The 25,000-nt window shown below is 35.2% G+C and overlaps 1 protein-coding gene across 1 annotated transcript in view; it reads left to right on the top strand.

Annotated features, from left to right (window-relative positions):
• The window catches only part of LOC144980305 (uncharacterized), an 86,599-nt gene extending 62,250 nt beyond the window's left edge, over window positions 1-24,349 (top strand). The window contains exons 18-30 of the mRNA XM_078927962.1: window positions 8,784-8,937; window positions 9,226-9,384; window positions 10,627-10,682; window positions 13,235-13,394; window positions 14,706-14,863; window positions 15,250-15,393; window positions 16,129-16,311; window positions 17,678-17,950; window positions 18,573-18,716; window positions 19,344-19,522; window positions 21,052-21,268; window positions 23,150-23,328; window positions 24,080-24,349. Of these exons, the coding sequence (XP_078784088.1) occupies window positions 8,784-8,937; window positions 9,226-9,384; window positions 10,627-10,682; window positions 13,235-13,394; window positions 14,706-14,863; window positions 15,250-15,393; window positions 16,129-16,311; window positions 17,678-17,950; window positions 18,573-18,716; window positions 19,344-19,522; window positions 21,052-21,268; window positions 23,150-23,328; window positions 24,080-24,349 (2,276 nt within the window). The remainder of the gene's footprint in view (window positions 1-8,783; window positions 8,938-9,225; window positions 9,385-10,626; window positions 10,683-13,234; window positions 13,395-14,705; window positions 14,864-15,249; window positions 15,394-16,128; window positions 16,312-17,677; window positions 17,951-18,572; window positions 18,717-19,343; window positions 19,523-21,051; window positions 21,269-23,149; window positions 23,329-24,079) is intronic.
• The last annotated feature ends 651 nt before the right edge of the window (window positions 24,350-25,000 follow it).

Genomic DNA, 25,000 nt, shown 5'->3' with positions numbered 1-25,000 from the left:
TTTTATATAGGAATAAATTTGATTTATTTAATTTATTTTTAGCGTGACCTGACCAGGATTACCAAATTTAAGGTTTTGACATTTCAAGAAAATACATTTTATCTCTCCAAGGAATGCTTTTAAGTCAGATTATATAATTTTGACTTAAAATTCAATTATCAGTTTCATGTTGATCCTGGTATAATATCATTTTGAGATAGTTGGTCACATTATTCTTGTTGTTTTTTTTAATCGATCTATTTTCTCTGCCCCCCCCCACTAAAAAAAAAAGAACCCTTATTTTTTTATTGATATAATTTAGCCTCACAGTCATGTGATTGAGGAGATATTGATAATCGCCTTTACAGTAGGGCAATGTCCAGAGTTAATTACAAAATACATTGAAGTGAATAAATTAATAGAAAAATAAATAAATAGATAAATCATAAGGAAATTGGTTGAGAATGTTCAAAGCTTGAAACTGGGAACTGAAGGAGAAAAAAGAGCAAAATAATTAACACAACACATTTTGGACTCGAAACTCTTCATCATTTAACAACAAAAACAATTATACATAAAATTGTACTAGTTAAATAAAATCCAACTTTTTAAAAAACTACTTGTATTCATTAATGTCTTGTGTCACTGATTAAAACGAAAGTTTGCAATCCAAAAAATGAAGTAATGATATCAAAAATACGTTATTTTCTCCTTCTAAAACATGTTCTTTGATGTGTTTTATTCCGAGAAGAAAACATTACAAGCATAGACTAAACTTTTACTTTTAAGTCTTAATGGATTTATTCCACAGAAGGAATCATTTTTTTATTGTTTTGTGTTAATAATAATAATCCAATCGAGATAAATGTTTTAGAATATTAAATTTTGATGAAACTTCAAGCCTCTGAGTTGACAAAGTTGAATATCAAAATTCGTTTGATTTTGGATTTTCCAATAATCGATTGTAATGTTATTGCGTTTTTATATCGATTTTAGATTGTAGAAGAATCTTTTATATTTTTTCTATTAATTTTTGTTTCATTTTCACTATGTAATGTTTTTTTAGATTTTTGATATATTTACATAGTATTAAAATGCATTTGAATGGCACTGTTTGTTCTCTCTGTTCTCTTTGTTTTTTTTCACAGACATGAAATTTCTTTCTGAACATCTTGTTTTATCTACAAGAAACATTCTATTATTTTTGTTGGTTTTAAGTAGTTCATTTTCAATTTTTGTGAATTCTACACTAGATGTTTTTTATATTTTAATCTTTTGGTGAAAGGCTATAACATTTTTTTCTCTATATAGAATTATTGAATTATACGATATATCAAACAAATGAATTATTCCAAGAATTAAGAGTAGAAAAAGCAACTAAAATGCATTTGTTTATAAATCATAACAAAATATAAATATCAATGATTTACCAAAAATTTAGAACCAAGGAGCTTCCAAAAATCCTTTATTTTTCTTTCCACTATTTTCTAGAGGAATGAATTACCACCAGAATCATTTGATACAAAAGATGTAGAAAAATTCAAGAGCATTGTGGTGTTTTAAAGTCTTTTGTATTACGTGAAACTATGATAAACGGGGTAGGCAAGGAGGAGGAGGAGGAGGAGGAGGAGGAGGAGGAGGAGGAGGAGGAGGAGGAGGAGGAGGAGGAGGAAGACAAGGAAGAACAGTATAAGTGAATTTATGTTTATGAAATAACATGAAAATATGACAAAAGTGGTAGGCAAGGAGGAGGAAGAACAATATAACTAAATATATGTCAATGAAATTGCATGAACACATGACAATTGTGGTAGGCAAGGAGGAGGAGGAACAATATAAGTGAATATATGTTTATGAAGTAACATGAAAATATGACAATTGTGGTAGGCAAAAGGAGGAGAGAAGGAGGAGGAGAAGGAAGAACAATATAACTAAATATATGTCAATGAAATTGCATGAAAATATGACAATTGTGGCAGGCAAGGAGGAGGAAGACAAGGAAAACAGTAAAGTAAATATATTGTTATGTTATGAAATAACATGAAAATATGACAAATGTGGTAGGCAAGGAGGAGGAGGAGGAAGAACAATATAACTAAATATATGTTAATGAAATTGCATGAACACATGACAAATGTGGTAGGCAAGGAGGAGGAGAGGAACAATATAAGTGAATATATGTTTATGAAGTAACATGAAAATATGACAATTGTGGTAGGCAAAAGGAGGAGGAGAAGGAGGAGGAGAAGGAAGAACAATATAACTAAATATATGTCAATGAAATTGCATGAAAATATGACAATTGTGGTAGGCAAGGAGGAGGAAGACAAGGAAGAACAGTATAAGTAAATATATGTTATGTTTATGAAATAACATGAAAATATGACAAATGTGGTAGGCAAGGAGGAGGAGGAAGAAGAACAATATAACTAAATATATGTTAATGAAATTGCATGAACACATGACAAATGTGGTAGGCAAGGAGGAGGAGGAACAATATAAGTGAATATATGTTTATGAAGTAACATGAAAATATGACAATTGTGGTAGGCAAAAGGAGGAGGAGAAGGAAGAACAATATAACTAAATATATGTCAATGAAATTGCATGAAAATATGACAATTGTGGTAGGCAAGGAGGAGGAAGACAAGGAAGAACAGTATAAGTAAATATATTGTTATGTTTATGAAATAACATGAAAATATGACAAATGTGGTAGGCAAGGAGGAGGAGGAGGAAGAACAATATAACTAAATATATGTTAATGAAATTGCATGAACACATGACAATTGTGGTAGGCAAGGAGGAGGAGGAACAATATAAGTGAATATATGTTTATGAAATAACATGAAAATATGAAAAAGGTGGTAGGCAAGGAGGACGAAGAGGAGGAAGAACAATATAAGTGAATATATGTTTATGAAATAACATGCAAATATGACAATTGTGGTAGCCAAAGGAGGAGGAGAAGGAGGAGGAGGTAACTAAATATATGTCAATGAAATAACATGAAAATATGACAAATGTGGTTGGCAAAGGAGGAGGAAGACAAGGAAGAACAGTATAAGTAAATGTATTGTTATGTTTATGAAATAACATGAAAATATGACAAATGTGGTTGGCAAGGAGGAGGAAGAAAAGTATAAGTGAATATATATCTATGAAATAACATGAAAATATGACAAACGTGGTAGGCAAGGAGGAAGAACAATACAAGTGAATATATGTTTATGAAATTACATGAAAATATGACAAACGTGGTGAGCAAGGAGGAAGAACAATATAAGTGAATATATGTTTATGAAATAACATGAAAATATGACAAATGTAGTTGGCAAGGAGGGGGAGGAGGAGGAGGAAGAAGAAGAAGAACAATATAAGTAAATATATGTTTCTGAAATAACATGAAAGTATGACAATTGTGATAGGCAAGGATGAGGAAGAGGAGGAGGAGGAGGAAGAACAATATAAGTGAAAATATGACAAACGTGGTAGGCAAGGAAGAGGAAGAGGAGGAAGAATAGTATAAGTGAATATTATGCTCATGAGATAACATGAAAATAGATTATATGCAACAAAATATCATAGAAAAAATTTTCTTATTTGGTTATATTAGCTCACTTTGAACTTCTTGTTGTACCGTTGTAACATTTTTGTCTGGTATCGTGTTGTAAACATCTTTTCAATTTTTCTTACCTTTGATATACATTGTGTGTATTCTTCCTTAATACCTGTGAAAAGAATAAATATCAGAATGGATTAATATGTGTTTTGTATCCTAATATTCTTCCACTTGTTGTCTGTTGTGTCTTCTCAGACTATCGATGTTTGTCCTTCTAACATTCCTTTGCTGGGCAGAGCAGACAGTGCACATTTTTACTAAATGCTTTTTAGGCCTTTAGAAATCAACTGCTTTTTTGCGAGCATTTTAAAATGCAATTAACAAAGTTGTTTTTTTTAATAATATTTTTTTCTTCCATTGTTTGAAGTAAACACGTACAATAATTTATTTTGATACTATTTTTAATCATTAAAACAAAAACAAAAAGGAATAATATGGCAAAAAGAAAACTTGAAGGAATTTGTATAAATATTAAAGTTCCTTCTCCTTTTCTTTTCTTTTTGCCAGAATGTGCTCCTCTGCCTTGCCCTACCACCCCAGCTCCTCCAACTACTACACCTCTTATTATTACCACAACCCCGACCTTCACAACTACTCCAGTACCTCCTGGTGGTGACGACGATGACGATGATGACAGGCTTTCACCATTGTACATAGTCCTCATTGTCGCAGCCGTATTATTGTTCGTTTGTGGATTAATTTTCTGCCTGTACTATCGAAGAACAGCCAAACGTAGAAGGAAACACGTACGGGAAGGAGTTCGTATCATGGCGAATCTGGGACTGGGTGATCCAAATAGTCCTGTTTACAGCACAGATATTCACCAACCTCATTATAATTGGGTGTCGCAGAAACAAGGGGTGGATAATCCTGCTTTTGTCTCCATACCGGATCTACCTGTTGAGGATTATAAGGACTCCGATGGCAGTGTCTTCGATTCCAAAACCCCTACTCCAACTCAACACAAACCAGATCTTTATATAGATTCCTACAATAAGTCGAGTGATCATCCTCTGCAAAGGAATAACAATACTGATAATAAAAGCAAATCAAAGAAAGAAGTTGATGATAAATACAAGTTATCTCCTTCTCAAGTCAAAAAGTCCAAATCAGGAAAACAGGGGAAACAATTTGAACTTGAAAAAAGGGAACTCCGAAATCCTGGTTATATGGACATTTCTGAGTTTAATTCACCAGATGACATGGCAAATACTCCATTTGATCGGAATCAAAGTGCCAGCATCAGCGATCTTTACGCTGTGCCAAAAAAAAAGAAGAACAAAGTTCAGACGAAACCTAGATCCTATAGCCTGGGCTCGGATATTGACAGCAAACTGGATGGTACCATGATGAATCAGTGGAAACCCATGGAAGACCTTCGAATGGGAATTGGTCCTATGTCCAACCATTTGTCCGAATCACCAATGATTTTGTCATCTCCAGAGTTGACTAGCTTTAAACCAATACCTGATAATTCAAATAAAAGGACGAGACAAAAGTCATCATCAGGCCCTCCTCCTGTCATTTATGTTCCAACAGCAAAAGTGAACGGAAGGCCAAAACAACAAGAGCTTCAAAAATCAAAACCCTCATCACCGCCTGTTAAGAATGGCATCGCTCCACAAATCTATAGTTCAATTCCACAAAAACCAAAGCGTCAGAATTTACCAAATGGTAACAAAAATAACAATAATAACGATTATAAAGATAAAACTCCATTACAAAGGCAGTCTTCGAGGTTTACAAAAATCTACCCGCCACCTCCAATGTTTGGCATGATAAATCCTATGTTCATTCCAGATCCTGATTATTCTATCAATGGGGATATCTCTGAGCCAATGGTTTATATTCCAAAACCCGACTACCCGTTGTACGCAGGATATGAATCTTTTGATGAATTCAACGGGTCTTTGGTATGATGAGAATAGAATGGTGTCTTATAAATTGAACATTTTTATGCATCATAAACCACTTGGACAGAGCAGTCCTTCTGTCCGCCAATTGCCATCCAAGGTAGAGCTGGAGTTCGAAGCTCCATCCATCCATAATCAAGAGCAGACAACGACGCTATATCTTTGCCTTTATGTGGCTCAAAGGCTACACAATTTGTTACTCGTTGATATGATGTATATCATGTGCCAACAAACTTAAAAAGCAAGATAATCAAAATATTTGCTAAATTCTCAGCAAGGCATCAGCAAAAATTGACAGAAAAGAAGACATTCCTATGAATAAATCTGCAATATAGGATTCTTTCCGTAAAGGATTAAGGAAAATATTGACATATGGACGTCAATTTTCTGCGTTGTGTTAAGATCATCTCGACAGACGATTTGAGGATTATTTGTAACTTAAACAAGATAATCAATCAATGAAAACATAAAGTGAACAATATACTGGATTTCACCAGTCAAAATAATAAAGGTTTGTTATATTAATTATTGTGAGGCTAGACATTGAATGGAACTTTAAATTTGAAAATCTTCTTCATTGTATACTTTGACAGGCAACACAAATGCCAATGCTTGTAGAAATGACACATACAATCAGTGTTTTTAAAAATGTATCTTTTTAAGAAGAAATTCTTAAGAGTGGCTTAATGCTAAAATTGAAGCTAAAATGGATTGTTGATTGGGAATGAACTTCTCAACAGTATAATGTTAGAACTATGACATGTTGGAAGAAAAATATTCTATTATTTGTAATTGTTTGCATTTTAGAATTGGATTCGTTTGTGAAACACGGAAAAGAAAGATTAAAGAAGCATGTAAAACTTGAAGAGTGGACATGGAAATTTTGAAAAAAAAAAAGTTTCGGAGATTCTGGAAATCTATGGACACATTCTATAAGGATCTCTACATTATGACAAAATTTTGAACTATTGAATTGTAGATTTTTTAGATGGAGGAATGTTCCTTCGGATGTAAATTTAGATTCTTAAAGGAGAGAAACCTATTCCTTTGCTTTGAAGAAGATTGAGAACTCATAAACACTTGAGACAGACATCAAGGTAACATTAATATTGATGATGCTGATTCGATGTTTAGATCTATGAGTACACTTGTGAATCAATTTTATTTTCTTTGATCTGACATGAGCTGCTACTTTCTCATTTTAACTCTGATAAGACGTATAGAAGGAATGAAATTGACATCGCTGTGCTCTTTGTTATTGTTTTTTTAGCCAGCCATTTTTATGATTAGTTCTCACTCCTAAATTCGAACAGTCAGACTATAAACTTTCAAGGTTACACATAGTTTTGCGTGTTGGTACGATATATCTGATGGCGAATGTTATGAGGTTTTCAGCTAAATGCATGGTATCAATAATTCAATTTCACATTGACTGTCACTATATTTTGACAATTTGTTATCGCATTCTTTGATATCATATTTTATCATTATCTCTTAAACAACAGTATAACAGATGTATGTCAAGCTTCATTCCCAAGTTCCATTGATCCTATTGAGTAGAAAGAGGAAGGGGGAGGGGTTGTCTTGGTGGAAATGGTTAGGTCTAAGAGCTGTATCCAGAAAATTAATAGGATAAATATGTAAGAAAACACAAGTTTTCTAACCACGATGAAAAAGACAAATTGTAAAAGTAACAGATCTGTCAACTATTACGAAAAATTAGTAAAAATGACAAATTTTTAGCTCCAATTTCAGAATTTTACGAGCATCATTAAGTCATTAAACTCCCATAGCGGGCAGGGAGGTACATACTGTGTCTTCTATCCCCTTATATCTGTTATCCAACATGCTTTCTGTCTTTGTCTCGGAATGAGATTACTTGGTTTTGTCCTTGCACTGGCCGGAATCCTAGCTGGGAGGGAAACAGTCAAATGCAGTTATTGTTTTGGGAGATGATATTTTTTTCCTTGTAAATCATCTCTCTGTTATGTATTATTATTTTTATTTTGAATGTATAATGTTAGCATTTGAATGTGTTCCTCTTTGTTGGATTTTGTCCTTGTGTCTGGATGAGACTTGTAGGTGATTTCAAACTAAGTACATTGGTGGTATTCTCTTGGAATCTACATCTGATCCCTATTTGTTCTCAATTCCCCTTTGTCTTACTTTTTCTTGGGTGCTTTAATTGTAATTCTAGAACTTTTTACTATCCAATTTTCTTCCTTTTTACTGGCGCTGATATAACCTAAATGTGTTGCAAGCGCCGTAAAACCCTTAAAAACAAACAAAACATAAGTCATTAAAACTTATTTTTAAAAAGAAAGTTGATGACAGATTGCATAATTTTAAATGTTTTGAAATGGTTTTTTAACCTTGTGAGGGAACTTGGTTGAATTTGTTAACTATAGCGACTACAATTTTTATATCCTAGAAAATTGCATTTTTTTAAATTTTCCAAAAGTCAGGCCTGGGGTATAGCATAATTTACATACTCTTAACCTTTTAATAGTGCCGTAACTGATTTACCTCTTATTATTTCATCTAAATTAATAGTAGAAGTTCTGATTTACCCTAGATTCTACCTCTTACCACCGCAGCCTTCATAACAAAAGGACAATAAAAGATCTCTTTGCTCATTTATTGTAAGCAAAAAGTAAAGCTGTGGTACTGGATGTTATTTTGGGCGAAATACCTAACTTAGAAATTGTTTCTGGGGAGGGTTTCTGAGCTCTCATAGTGGGCAGGGAGGCACTTGCTGTGTCTTCTATCTCCTTATGTCTGTTTTCCAACATGCTTTCTGTCTTTGTCTTGGAATGAGATTACTAGGTTTTTCCATAGCCATGGCCGGATACCCTAGCTGGGAGGGAAACAGTCAAATGTATAGTTTGAATTTTGGAAGATGATATTTTTTGTCTTGTACATCATCTCACTGGTATGCAATGTATTATGTTTTGTTTACACATTATATATGATTTGTAAACATTTGAGTGTCTTCCTCTTAGTGGGAACCTGTGCTTGTGTCCGGATGAGACTGTTAGGTGATCTCAAACCAAGTACACTGATAGTGTGCTTTTGGAATCGACGTTTCATATTTGAACCAATTTCCCTCTGTCTTACCTTTTCTTGTGTGCTTTAATCGTTTTTATAGAACTGTTTACTATCTCATTTTCTTCCTTTTTACTGGCGCTGATATGGTCTTAATGGGCTGCAAGCGCCGTAAAACCCTTAAAAACAAACAATTGAAAATTGCTTTGATTTTATATTCATAGCTTGCAAGTGCTATTCAGCTGGCTCTGAGAACGGTGCGTGTAATGTGGCAAGTGGAGAATGTCCCTGTCTCACAAATGTTTTGACCTTCACCCTAGAGAAAACAGAAGAGGCGAGGGTCTGTAGTCAGTGCCAACCAAATTTCTATGGGATTGAGTAAGTTTTCAAAAAAATTGTTTGCTTTGGTAGATGTTAAATATTTATTTCGTTATTTTTTTTGTTTGTTTGTTGTTGTTTTTTCATCTTTGTTTCAATTATAAGTTATTGATTTTCTTTTGTTATTGTGAAAGAAGTGTCTTAACACAGCACAGCTGTGAAAAGAAAATGTAGGTTCTTATAGTTGTTGGCATTGTCATTGTCTCTATCACCGCCATCATCATCATCATCATCATCACCACCATCATGTTTTATCACATTGTCAAATACTTTCCTTCCCTATCACAGCAGTGGCAATGGTTGTACTGCGTGTTCCTGTAACGACCAAGGTTCCGGTAACCTCCAATGTGACGATAACGGACATTGTCTATGTAAGGATTCTGTCCAAGGTGTCAAATGTGACCAATGTAAACCTGGATTCTACGGCTTTGGCCCTAATGGTTGCAGGTATGTCAATTTATGGGACTTTCTGGGTGGGGCTCCTGACCTCCCATAGTGGGCTGGGTGGTACATACTGTGTCTTCTATCACCCTATATCTGTTTTCCAACATGCTTTATGTCTTTGTCTTGGAATGAGATTACTTGGTTTTGTTCTGGCCCTGACCGGATACCCTGGCTGGGATAGAAACAGTCAAATGTGTAGTTAGAGTTTTGGGAGATGATATTTTTTTTCCTTGTTAATCATCTCCCTGTTATGCACTGTATTGTTTAGTTTACATATAATATATGATTTTTAAACATTTGAGTGTATTCCTCTTAGTTGGGACCTGGACTTGTGTCTGGATGAGACTTTAATGTGATCTCAAAATTAAGTACTTTGATAGTGTGCCTTGGAATCTGCATATGTTTCCTATTTGAACAAATTCCCCTTTGTCTTACCTTATCTTGGGTGCTTTAATTGTAATTCTAGAACTTTTTACTATCCCATTTTCTTCCTTTTTACTGGCGCTGATATAATCGTAATGTGTTGCAAGCGCCGTAAAACTCTTAAAAGCAAACAAACAATTTATGGGAGTTTCATCATTTCCTTGGTGGGGCGCAGCGGTAACTCAGTGTTGCGTCTGAGTTCGATCACAGCCGCTGCACTGTGTGGCATTGAGCAAGTCACCTCGCCCTAGCTCAATTTGACGCCTGTGTTATCCAGTCTTCCCTTGGAATAAACCCTAGAGACAAATTCCCCCTATGGGATTAATAAAGGGAATTTAAAGATTTAAAAACATGACTTGAGTCATTAAAGAAACTCTTCAGATCTTCAGAGTGGAGGTCATATTAAAACTTTATTGCTAGATATTCCAACAATCTATAAAAAAATGTGAATCGTCAATCAATCGATTTAGGAATTAGCGTAATTGAAACTGCCTGCTAAAGTTGTTCTAAATGGGCGTATTTATTGATTCAAATCTTTCTTTTACCAGCCAAGTAAATCATATCATAAGGTTAATGTAGCCTAAATGGAAATGAAAAGAATACGTGGTGTTAGATATCTCATTCCAAGAGATATCTCGACCTTGTTAGATCATTCTCTCATCCTGTCAAAGCTAGATTATTGTAATTCTCTCCTCTATAACACCCATAAAGAGTAGACAAAATTCCTTCTAGTAGTCCAGAGCAATAGAGAAAGAGGAGAAATCGGTGTGTTGCCAGTGTCATGAATATCATTTTCTTTTCATTATTATTCAATATTTTTAGTGCTTGCAACTGCTCAGAGGCTGGATCTACGTTGTTGAACTGTGATCAAGCAACAGGTATGCTTATAAATCACTGAAAGACATTTGATCCTTGAAGTATACATTTTTACTGCAATTTTAATAAATTAGTATACACATTTTTTGGTTCAGATTTGGCCAAACATGGATATTTCAAACAAATATTTATAAATGTAACCCAATATTTCCTGTAATAAATCATCCGGCAACTTCAAAATAGATATTCCACGGACACATTTGAAAGGAGGAGAAAAAGTCTTCTACAGCTGTACTACCGTACTCTTGAAAAACACATATTTTTTTCAATTCGGCCAGAAAACTCGTCCTTCAAATTTCGATCGATTTAAATGACCCTCGTTTCGCGAAGTCCCAGTGTTGAAAGTTTTTGCTAAGACGAGGGTCATCTAAATTGAGTTTCTAGCCAAGTTTCTTAATATGTGTTTTTTTTCCAAAGCACGACATTGTAGCCCATACATTGAGAACAAACTTCCACTCATCTCTCGAGTCCTTCAAAAGGAAGTTGAAAAACAGTTTTCTTTCGTGAATGTTGTGTTATTTGATTGCGTCCAATTTTAGTCATTTTCATTTTCCCCTCTTGAATTGTGCCCAGAGCCTTTCTTTTTTGTTTGTTTGAGGGATAAATCCTTGCGCATTATAAATAGAACTATTAATTTATTCATATTTTCTTAAAGATTTAGCTTTTATCAGCTGAATATAAAGAGAAACCTGAAAATATTGTGTTCTAGCCACCAAAGTAGAACTGTTTGCAATCTAGAAGTGAAGAAACTGGAAGCAGAGACTAATGCAAAATAAAAATTTGACTTGGGACTTATTCTGACCCACCTGTTCACCCAGCTGTGATTTGGTAGCTGTGGCCTGTATGATTAATCTATAAAAACTATTATTCCAGCCCTCACCCACTGGATGGGGTTCCTGACCTCCCATAGCGGGCAGGGAGGTACATATACTGTGTCTTCTATCGCCTTATGTCTGTTTTCCAACATGCTTTCTGTCTTTGTCTTGGGAAGGAAACAGTCAAATGCATAGTTATTGTTTTGGGAGATGATATTTTTTTCCTTGTAAATCATCTCTCTGTTATGTATTATTATATTTGTTATTTTGGATGTATAATGTAAGCATTTAATTTGAGTGTATTCCTCGTTGTTGGATCTTGTGTTTGTGTCCGGATGAGACTTATAGGTGATCTCAAACTAAGTACATTGGTGGTATGCTCTTGGAATCTACATCTGATCCCTATTTGTTCCCAGTTCTCCTTTGTCTAACTTTCTCTTGGGTGCTTTAATTGTATTGCTAGAACTTTTTACTATCCCATTTTTTTTCCTTTTTACTGGCGCTGATATAAACTAAATGTGTTGCAAGCGCCGTAAAACGCTTAAAAACAAAACAAACAAACCATCCCTCACCCCATCAGTTAGCACAGTTGGCAGAATGCTGTGTTAACTTGTTCTTATCGTATTCCTTCATCTATTGCTCGTCATTGATTGGTTATTCAGAAATCATCTAATACATATTTGATGCTATATTTGCCTTTGCTGTTATCAAGTAATCAGTTCAATGAAAAAGATACATAAACAGGCCTAAAGCCAACTACTGTCTGTGGAGATTGGCATGGCTATAAAAAACACCATCCATTATCATTATTACTATTTGAAATTGCAATGCATATGAGCCTTAACTTTCCTCTACTCGGCGGCTTTTGAAAATTGTAGTGAAATGAAGTCATTAAGAATTTTATCTTCAATTTTGCCTAGCTGCATCAATTTTACTTGTTTTTCTACAACTATGATGCAACAATCAGTTTCTTTTCTTTTTAAAGCTTTTTAAGATTATACTTATACTACAGATTTAGTGACTCGTCAAACCCCAAAATGATGTTCAAGGGTATAATAATGTAATTTGTTCACCAGATCGGGCCATATTCCGCACTCTTTAATGCCTGTGTGTGTATCTAGCCTTCCAAGACATAAACTCATTTGAAGTATTGCACAATCCTGTGCAAAAATTGTATAATACTATCCGAAGAAATTGTTTATGTTCATTAATGCTGCAGGAATGGAGATAAAAACTCATATGAGCTTCAGAAATATGAAGGATTACAACGAATGCACCAACAGGCACAGGTTCAAGTTCCAAATTTGAGATGCAAAAGGCATATTATTATTATTATTCCGAACTGGGCACTTCTTGTAATACATTATTCAATCAATGAAATAAGTCTTAACCCCCTCCTTACCAACTATAGGAAAATCGTCACATTCATTACGATACAACCAACATTTTTCTTTTTCAAATTTCTTTTGTACATCATAAAATTTAAAGAAAATGAACAGTGTGTTGTAGATCATGCTAAAGAAACTATGTATCGCAAGAATGTTACTGCTATTATGTCTGAGTGATAAAAAAATATATTTTGTGTTAGTTGGGTGTAAAGTTTTGGGGCAAATCTTGAAAATGGCTGGTAAGGAGAGGGTTAAACACAATCGATTCAACAAAACATATCCTCTTTATAGTTACGACATTGTGCTAATAGGATATGAGTTTGATTAAAAATTTCTACAACCTTTTTTCAGGTAAATGCACGTGTAAAGAGAATGTTCAGGGAGATAAATGCGACCAGTGCAAATTCCAGATGTTCAATCTGGCCTCTTACAACCCAAAGGGATGCCAACCTTGTTTTTGTTTTCGTCATGGGCAGAGTTGCCAGTCAGCAACAGGTTTTACAGCCCAAAGGTAACACAATTTTCATGATGCTGACAAAATTATTAGCCATTTTCAGCGGGATATGATTCTATTCTTCCCAGAATATATTTTAATTGATTTTCAGCAAAAGAGCAGTAGGATAGCATTAAATGTGACCATCTGCCTCAAATCTGTATCATGTTGGGATTGACAAGATTGTCACAATCATCTAAAGTTTAAAATATATCCCCCTATAACTGTTTTCCAACTTGCTCTCTGTATTTGTCATGGAATGAGATTACTTGGTTTTGTCCTGGCCCTGGCCGGATACCCTGGCTGAGAGGGAAACATTCAAGGTATAGTTTTGGGAGATGGTGTTTTTTCCTTGTAAATTATCTCTCTGTTATGCACTGTATTATGTTTAGTTTACATATTATATTATATGATTAGTAAACATTAGAATGTATTCCTCTTAGTGGGGATCTGTGCTTGTATCTGGATGAGACTTTTAGGTGATTCCAAACTAAGTACTTTGATAGTGTGCTCTTGGAATCTACATATGTTCCCTATTTGAACCAATTCCCCTTTGTCGTACCTTTGCTTGGGTGCTTTACTTGTAATTCTAGAACTTTTTACTATTCCATTTTCTTCCTTTTTACTGGCGCTGATATGACCTAAATTTGTTTCAAGCGCCGTAAAACCCTTAAAACATAAAAACAGAACATCCATGGATGGCTTTGATTGTAGAGCATCCCTTGCAGGGTCAGGTCGAGTTACTGTAACAGTTGGGTAGTGCCGCAAAGATTATATTGTCTACTGTATTTTAGCACTTTTCTACTCACTTCATTTCTTGTTACTATCAACTTAAATTTACCCAATTTAGTTTTCATCATCTCTGGTACACTGCTATATAATAACAAATTGAGTTAGAAATAACCCATACCCATACTGCCGTTTGTTTTTTATTAAAGAACACAGTTTTTGGTACTATTTGGTAAACATTGCATATAGGTACTGCGGTTTTTAAAAAACAACGGCAGCATACTGTACGATTTTTATTCAACGCGTTCCAAGCATTATTCAACGATAACGTATTAACTAAAAAATGGTAGGGAATATTAACGGGAAGGGTGGAGTAAAGATATTTTTTTTTAAACCGATGAATAAAGTTGGACAGATGAAATAAGAAAAATAATGGGTTTTTTGATACTTTAGATATGATATTCATATAATATGACCTCATATTGATTTTATATATTCAGTATTTTGCGTCTAAATCACTCTTAACATATTACCGTTGTGAGATTGCCTGTAATGGCCAAGTTTAACTAAATATTTTATTCTTGATTTTATCCTTTAAAGCATAACTGTTTCCAAACAAAGTCCGACAACTCCCCTAGACCTAAGTGAATTGTACGGCCAAAGACATACTTCATACGGCACAGAGTTGTCCCTTGGCCTTTCTGCTGATTTCTCTCTCATCATAGAAAACGAACCGCTCATCACGCTTGAGGGACATGGTGAGAAATTTTGAAATATTATTATAGGGATAAGTGATAATGAAGACATTATTTAATAACGATGGTGAAGATGATGATGATGATGATGATGATGATGAAGATGATGATGATGAAGATGATGGTGACGGTGATGATATGGAAAACAACACTCAGAACGACGATGATGATGATGATGATGATGATGATGATGATGATGATGATGATGATGATGATACTAAGTCTGGATGTATATCAATTACCGAAGCATTAAACTGATATCACTTATTTATGCCCCACTCCGAGCAAGACTCGAAGGCTGGTCATTTTGTTCCAAAGCTTCATACCACTAGACCACATACCCGCACACAAAAGGTTTAGTCTCAACCATTCTACTCTGGCATTTTAAGGTTTGAAGATGTACCATTTAGCCAGGCCGGGTACCACCATCCCGAGGGACAGCCCTCTAGAGTACCAGGTCCAAGTGCTAGAGGAAGAGTGGAAGAAAGATGTAGATGGAACACCTTCTGCTATCACTGCACTGGAGCTAATGGGTATGTCTTATGATGGAAATTCATTGTCTTTGTTGTCATGTTATCATTCTCACCATTGTCATCATCAGCATCATCATCATCATCATCATCATCATCATCATCATCATCATCATCATCATCGTCAGTATCGTCATCATCCTCATTATCATCATTATCACCATTCTCATCATCATCATCACCATTATCATCATCATCATCATCATCATCATCATCATCATCATCATCATCATCGTCAGTATCGTCATCATCCTCATTATCATCATTATCACCATTCTCATCATCATCATCACCATTATCATCATCATCATCACCATTATCATCATCATCATCATCAACATTATCATCATCATCATCATCATCATCATCATCATCATCATCATTATCACCATCATCATCATCATCATCGTTATCATCATCATCATCATCATCATCAACATTATCATCATCGTCGTCGTCATCATCATCATCATCATCATTCATCATCATCATCATCAACATTATCATCATCATCATCATCATCATCACCATTATCATCATCATCATCACCATTATCATCATCATCATCACCATTATCATCATCATCATCACCATTATCATCATCATCATCGTTATCATCATCATCATCATCATCATCATCATCAACATTATCATCATCGTCGTCGTCATCATGACACCAATCAACCAATGAATTTCAGGATTTTTAAAAAAAAATTATTTCTTATTTACCTCTTCCAGAACTTCTATCTGACCTGTCCAAGATCACATACCTAGCAAGGTCTAAAGGTCAGGACCTGACAATGACCTACTTGAAGGTGGAATACCCTGAGGAAATCAGTAACCTTCCAGCTGGCGACCCGGTTGGTCCTCAAGTCATGTATGTAGAACAATGTACATGTGTATCATCGGCTAACGTGGCAGGTAACCTTTGCATCCTTTTTTTTTTAATGAGCTTTTTTTAAATAGCGCAATATCCACTAAACGTGCTTAAAGCGCTTTACAAGGGGTCCCTGGCCAACAGCAACACTAAACATGTAAGACGGGACATGATAGGCGATATAATATTATTTTCGGACAGAGACAACGCTGCTAACGGCCAGGTACTCATTTTACACCGGAGTACGGTGAGAGAATGTGAGTAAAGAGCCTTTTCCAAGGACTCAACTATGCGCCGAGTGAGTGAGGCTCGAACCCAGGAACTTCCGATCCGAAACCGAGTGTCATACCACAAGACCACATAGACGTGTTATATTATTTGCTCCTTTGTAGACAAGAAATGGAATCATGTTACCCATTAACTCACTCAATCCTAAAGATTTTTGCTACTTTTCAAAATTGGAAAAAATGAATAAAAATAAACATGTGCATTGATAGTTTTATTCAACTACCATTAACATGTAAAAACTAAAAACATTAGCTTTGATAATACGCCTATAATTTGTCTCAGAAAAATGTAATAAATAGGCATGGGGTAAAAGTAACCCGGGTATACTACGGATATAGTCGGTGTTAGGGTTGAGTGGGTTAACACAGAAAAGTGAGTGGAGCAGGCAATTTATGTTAATAATAAAAAGAAATGAAATGACTCGAAAAGTACTGGAAGACAATAGAGAATAAATTATATTTTGCAGCGATGAGGAATTGAACCCACGACCCTTGATTGTTACGCTAAAATGCTTCAACAGTCGTAACGTCACTTCCGTCGTAATGACACATGGTAACTTAGTAACTGGCTCTAAACTATCGGAACAATGGTGGACGCCCTTATGCAATACTTCTCCGGCGAGCATAAAAGCGTATCCAGAGGGGAAAAAACATTATAAATCTGATCATTTTTTTTACTTTTAGACATTCTGATCACAAGACATATGAAAAGTTCTAGCCAGCACGAAGAATGAAAAGTACCGTTTTTCTTTGTTTAGCACTGCAGTGGCCGCCGTTGCTGGGCGACGTGACATCAGACTATTGAATCCAATTCTGCCTGGCCCAGTGATTCGTGGGAGCTGAGTCTGTCAGATCTTGACTGAAATACTTTGTGACAGACTGATGTCTTTTCCACCTATGGGAATCAATCATTTCAACCCCATAGGCCTATTGTCTTTAATAGATTTTTTGGGGGGTTTGTTTTTCAATTATTTTTTTCTAATTTTTTAATGCATTGTTAATTGTACTTCCATGTTCTCAAATATAAGAACATCATTGCAACATTTCATAATTCTCTTCTATAAATTGTGTTTGTATACAGAATTATGGATCAATGTCAAGTTACATTTTTTTTCATGTTTAGGTCTATCGTGTGAGGAATGTGCTACGGGCTTTAAAAGACCAAAGAAAGATGGCGAAACTGAAGCCACAAGTTTTGACACCTGTGTTCAGTGTGACTGCAATGGCCGCGGGGCTACGAACCCACCAGAGTGTAATGCATTGACAGGCGTCTGCCTCAATTGTCGCAATGGGACAACTGGAGACCAATGCGAGAGTTGTGCTGGCAATGTGATTGGTGCCAACTGCGATACTTGTAAAGATGAATTCTGGGGACTTCGGGAAGATGGCTGTCGGGGTAAGTTTCAAATATTTAATAGAGCTGTTATTTTAATTACTCCTGACATTCTTCCTCCACTGTTAAGTGTAGATTTGTGGATAGCATTGATTGCATGCGAAGAGACCAGCAAAATATCAATTTTCAACCAAAATTCTACAAAAAAAATTTTTAATTGAGCTTTATATAGCGCAATATCCACTTAATATGCTCAAAGCGCTTTACAAGGGATCCCTGGTCAACAACAACATTTAACATGTAGGACGGGACATGACGCCTGTTAGGCGATATTACAATTTTTCAGACAAAGACAACGCTGTTAACAACCGGGTACTCATTTTACATCTGAGTGCAGTGAGACAATTTGAATAACGAGCCATTTCCAATGACTTAACTATGCGCCACTCAGATTGGGACTCAAACCCTGGACCTTCCGATCCAAAGGCGAGTGCCATACCACAAGACCACTTAGCCCTACAGTGTTTTGTTTCACAGAACCAAAGGATACATAGGTATTTCAGGTTTTTAAATGTTCTTTGCCCATGCCCACCCCCCCCCCCCTCCCCCACCCCGACCTCCCCACCAACCTCTTCCCCTTTCCCAATCTTTCTTTTAAAATATTTTTTTTACTCTCACTTATCAGCTTGTGAATGTAGTTCCCCTGGCTCTCTGTCGACCATCTGTGAGAAGGAGAGTGGTCAGTGTCCCTGTGCTACCAATGTGGAGGGAAGGACGTGTGACAGGTGTAAGGAAAACTATTATGTGTTGACGGCACAGGGATGTACCAGTAAGTGTGCTCTCTCTCTCTCTCTCTCTCTCTCTCTCTCTCTCTCTCTCTCTCTCTCTCTCTCTCTCTCTCTCCTCTCTCTCTCCTCTCTCTCTCCCCTCTCTCCCTCTCTCTCTCCCCTCTCTTCTCTCTCAATCTCTTCTCTCATCTCTCTCTCTCTCTCCTCTCTCTCTCCTCTCTCTCTCTCTCTCTCTCTCTCTCTCTCCTCTCTCTCTCTCCTCTCTCTCTCTCTCTCTCTCTCTCTCTCTCTCTCTCTCTCTCTCTCTCTCTCTTTTTTTTTTTCTCGAATTCGATAATAGAGACCTCATTAATTTCATTCTATTAATGTTATTGTTATTACCATTGTTGTTGTTGTTAATATTATCATTATTATTATACATCTTCATCACCATCATCATGATCATCATCATCATTATTATCATCATCATCATCATCATCATCATCATTATTATTATATTATTATTATTTATTATTATTATTATTATTATTATTATTATTATTATTATTATTATTATTATCATTATTATTATTATCATCATTATTATTATCTTTATTATTATTAATATTATTATTAATATTATCATCATCATATTATTATCATTAGAAAAATAACAATTATATCATCAGAGTGTGACAATTGCTATTCCCTGTTGACGGAAGATGTCGGAGGGCTTCGTGAAATCAGGGATGTATTGGCACAGAATGTCAGTATCATTGAAGAGAGAAATCGTACCAACCCTTCCACCAAGTCATTTTCTGTTCGGTTCCAAGAAACGGTTGATGACACCAACAAGTTAATATCTTTTGTAAGTTAAATATACCATGATAGGTTACCAAAGAAAGGTAGTTTAATTAGCTCAACTAACTCACTCAACCCTATCACAATATTTCTCATTCTGATTATTTTTTGTACGTCACAAAAAAAACACGCATTTTTAATATAGTTTATACAACTATCAATGTGTTGTAGAACTTGTTTTAATGAAATTTTTTTTTGATGTCTGTAGCAAGAACTTATTGTTTTTGTCTTTGAATGAAGACGCATATATTTTTGTGTTGGTGATTGAGAAGTTTGGAAGAAAATCCTGAAAATGGACGATAAGGAGAGAATTAAATTTAATTTTTTTATTAATTTACTTATTTATCAAGACAGTGACATGATGACCCAATTTTTATTTATCTATTTATCAAGACAGTGACACGAATACAGTAAGTTCACAATTCCAGCACACAGAACCAACACATATAAAAAAACACAGTTTCTTGCCAAGAGCCACCAAGGAGTGGAACACGCTCCCGCCAGAAATCCTAGATATTACCAACAACAACAACTTTGGTCAACTATTGAATATTTATATCTATCTTTCAACTCAATGACACTACACTAATGGAGAAAGTCACCACATAATTGGATAAGAGCTGCAGAGCATCTAGTTGAACGATGTGTTGTGACGATGCTACAGGGCGGGTTTGCGAATGTGCACGAATGCGGACCGGACTTTGCTGATTTGGTCGATCGTCATAACATAGTAGTGTGAGAACCATAAGAGACTGCTGCTGCCTCATGCATAGAAGTGTGGAGCCCGGGATGGCCGAGGCCATTCGAGCACCGGGTTGGACCTCTCTGAGTGGTAGCTGTAATGTTCAGTAATTCGATATCTATATAAAATAACATTCAAGACTCATTGTGCTAACGATTGGTAGCCATGTTTTTATTCCTACATTATTTTTTTCACAAGGCAAGTCACCCAGGATATTTATTCCAACATATTTGCTTTATAGGTTAACTCCTTTTAATTACGGACGTAAAAGTATATAATAACATAATATAATGAATTTATATAGCGCCTAGTTCCAATTTAGAATCGCTCACTGGCGCTTTACATCAACACATCATGTATCATACTACACAAATATAGAACTGGCATGTTAAAAACCACATAAATTCGTTAAAAAAGTAACTACACTACAGTAGCGAATGGGCTTTGGTCGAGAACCTGTATAACTGCAAAATCGTTTCATCAGTGGGGACTTTCCTCCTGTCCAACATGTACCCGATGTGGGAACGAACCCGAAATTGCAGAACATCTAGTTGAACGGTGTGCTGTGACAAAGCTTCCGGGTAGGTTTGCGACGGTGCACGAGTGCGGTAAGGAATTTGCATATTGCAGATCGTCATAACATAGCTGTAGTGTGAGCACCATTAGAAGCTGCTGCCTTTTGCAGATAATAAAGACGTTGAAATGAACTTGAATGAGCTTTTGTTTGTTGCCTGTTGCATGTCTATCAGTGGCTAATTTTATTTTCAACTCCTTAAAAAAAAATTTCTGCTTAGCTTGATTCTGCTGAACAATCAGAGAATGAAGTCAAAACTCAAATCGAGGCCCTGGACAAATCACTGTTGACAATTGAATCCCAACTGACAACAATGGACAATGCTACTTTACCACAAGTTGACGTAGATCTCGTCTCGGCAGAGAGTGCCATCACCAAGGGCAAGCAATACAGGACTGATTTAGAAGTCGTTGCTAAGGACACCAAAAGTAAATTAGGTAAGGTTAAAGATTTGGGCACACTATATCGTCGTTGTTTTCACATATTATCGTAAGCAACAATTGTCTCATACTCCTGACCTCCCATAGTGGGCAGGGAGGCATTTGCTGTGTTTTCAATCCCCCTGTAATTGTCTGTTTTCCAATTGCTTTCTTCTTTGTCTTGGAATGATAGTACATGGTTTTTTCCTGACCCTGGCTGGAGTAGGCTACTTGGCTGGGAGGGAAACAGTCAAATGTATAGTTATAGTTTTTGTAAATAATCTCTCTATGTATTGTTATTTTGTTTATTCTTAACATATGATTTGTAAACATTTGAGTGTATTCCTCTTAGTAGGGACTTGTATTGGTTAGACATTTGGTGATCTCAAAACTCAGTACACTGATAGTGTGCTCTTGGAATCTACATCTGTTCCCTTTTTGAATCGTTTCCCCTTGTCTTACTTTTTTCTCAAGTAATTTTAATTGTACATCTAGAATGTTTTTACTATACTATCCAATTTTCTTCCTTTTTACTGGCGCTGATATGACCTAAAGGTGTTACAAGCGCCGTAAAACCCTTTAAAAACAAAAACAAAAAACAATTGTCTCATACTATCGCCTCAACATAAAAGTTTCTACTCAGGGCATAGAAATTAAAGGATTTTATATACTACCGTAAGTGCTGAAATCTTGATTTAGGGAGCGTTCACATATTACGTCATCAGCTAGGGGGGGAGGGGGGGTCTACCAAATGTTGACATGTGTTGACATGGGGGGGGGGGGGGGGTCAGACCCAAGATGATGTCATCAAAACATAGGCAAATTAAGCCTATTTCAAAGTTTGTTCCTTTCAAAACAGCTAAAGATAAATTGCTATGATGAGTATTGCCCATCTCTCAAGAAACAAAATGGGAAAGGGGTATCACTTCTCAAAAGGCGAACTTGCCCTAAATGTTCATTGTATCACTCCTCGATCACATCAATGAAAGACCATTCACGAAAATGCGGCATACATGAAGAACAGCAAATGGGAGAAAATGATGACGATGAAGATGAAATTGATGATACTATTTATAGTACATTGCCAGAGGTCTAAGGCAGAAACATTTTTGAATCAATTAATTTTATGTTTGGAAATTGAAACAGAAATTCATTCCACTAAAAGACTAATATGCTATAAAATAATTTGCCTCCTATACTATTTTAAATTACACTTTCTGAATTTTTTTAATAGCACCTGCACCAAGTAGCCTAATTTAAATAATGTTTGTTAGATTTTATCTTTGCAAATTTAAATTTTATGTCCCCATTGTATCGTAAAACATAAATTATCAAGTTTCTGAAATTAATAAAATGTCTGAATGTGTTTTATCAAACGTTGATAATCAATGTTTATGGTTTGAAAAACGAATAATAAATATTGTGAAATTAAAGTATCTTTTAGTTTTTATTAAATTAGATGACGTCATCATCTGTTGGGGGGGGGGGGGGTCAGGTCAATGATGACAAGTGATGACTTGGGGGAGGGGGGGGGGGTCTAAAAAGGGCAAATTTTTGATGACGTAATATGTGAACGTTCCCTTATCCCCAAACCACTAGTTGTTACTAGTTGTTTTATAATTTACATACAAAATGTATAACATAATATATAATATGCTATATGTGTGAAATCAATGACAATATATTATCACAATGGATGTAAATTCATGTATGTCTTATTACGAAATACTTTATTTTAATTAAAGCACCAACCAAATTTGGAAAGAGATTAAGTTTTCGAGCTATTGGTTATTTGCTCCACATTATTGTTGTTGACTTGAGACCTCCAGGAAAGCGCTCTGAATACATTGTTTAATTATTGCGCTAAATAAATTCTCAATTTGTAATTTTTCTTTTCAGAAACCCTTGGTACAAGTAGTCAAACACTGTCAGATCTTGCCAATGATATAAAAAAGGTAGAAGACACATTGCAAGGAATAGCAGACGCTTCATCAGCAAATACAGAAATTCTGTCACAACTCGACAACCTCAATGAGACAGCCTACACATCTAATGAGCTGGCAAAGGATATACTTGCTGTAAGTGTTTTCACCTCAAAGCCTTAATTAACTCTCTCGAGTTCACTATGATTTAAAATTGAACAATTTTGTTTAATTTTCTTTTCATGTTCTAAATAAACACGGGAGGGTTAAACTGTTAATCTAAACTGTTCAAAATGGGAGTGAAAGTTGAAAATTTGACAACAGAAGAATAGAATCTTTAGAAATCTAGGTTTATTTACATACCTTTCTGTCATTAAAAATTTTACTATCTCTCTTCGTACCGACTATTTTCGGGAATTTTCATAACAATGTTTTTATGTTTTGTTTTTTTTTAACTCGAACTCAAAAGCAATAAGTGCAAACTATACATTGGCGCCTTTTGTTCCACCAAGGAACCAAAGAGGATTAGTAGTAAGTAAGTAAGTAAGTAAGTAAGTAATACATGCTTTATTCAGCAAGACGATATTTACAAAACAGCATTACTTTCTTATAGATATATAGAACATTTTTTGCTTCAATTTCTGTTATGTATTTAACAAATTTTATTAAGAATAATTATCATTGAATGGGAATAAACTTGACGATTTTCCTGGAGTTGGTAAGGAGAGAGAATTAACATTTAAACCAGATTGGAAGAAAAAAAATATTTTTTGTGTACGCAATATCAATAGTAAAAACATTTGTTAAAGCAATATCTACTAAACATGCTCAACAGCAACACTGAGACATTACTTTGTTAGGCAATATGTATTTCAATTTTGTTGGTTTGTTGTGAATACAATTACAGAAAGCACAAGCAGCTCTTGAAGTACAGAAAACGACAACAAATGAAATTCTCTCCCTTGAATCTGAAATAATCTCCTTGGAAACCAAAGCAGCCAAAACGTCAGCGTCCGCCACCAGTCTCAGTACCCAGAGCCAGGAAACGTTTGACGCTACGACAAAGTTACAGAGGAACTTGGCCGAGCTGACGGCTTTCACTGTTGATTTTGATGGGTTGAAGACTCGTTCTGATACAGCTTCCGCTGTAACTACCAATCGCAACAATCAGGTATGATTGAGTTGTTCATTTGATTTTTTTTTTTTAACGCAATACTTAAAAATAACTTTTAGCTATTTTCAATTGGACAATACAACTGTCAAACAAACAACATATCATATTATGATATTTCCCATTCCATTTGTTTAACTCACTCAATCCTAGAGATTTTTGCTACTTTTCAGAGTTGAAAAAAAAAAAACGTATTGAAAATGAGAATGTACATAGACAGTTTTATTCAACTACCATTCACATGCAAAAACTATTAAACATTAGCTTTGATACTACGCCTATAATTTGTCTCATAAAAATGTAATAAATAAGCATGGGGTAAAAGTAAACCGGGTAAGCTACGGATATAGTTAGTGTTAGGGTTGAGTGAGTTAATGATATAGATTAATTGATAGTAGTTTTTGAAAAAAAAAAACACTCATGAACTTTTTATCTAGATTTTAAGATCAGTTCTCACAAGCAAAAAGACTGCTATTTAAGGTACTGGGTAGCTGTATCTGTTTGCAATAGATTAACGTCCTATCAAAAGGGTAACATGCATTAATTGCTTCCATTTCAAGTTATTATAATGAAATGGATAAAGTCTAGCCTCATGGGCCTTATGGACTAGTTTTTTTGGGTTTTTTTTTTCAAAAGTAGTGTAATAGTTATCAATGA

The sequence above is a fragment of the Berghia stephanieae genome, chromosome 9 (genome assembly GCF_034508935.2).
Source record: "Berghia stephanieae isolate SIO BIC M18660-M18661 chromosome 9, UCSD_Bste_1.3, whole genome shotgun sequence".
Classification (NCBI taxonomy): domain Eukaryota; kingdom Metazoa; phylum Mollusca; class Gastropoda; order Nudibranchia; family Aeolidiidae; genus Berghia; species Berghia stephanieae.
This window is presented reverse-complemented; position numbering and strand designations above follow the sequence as displayed.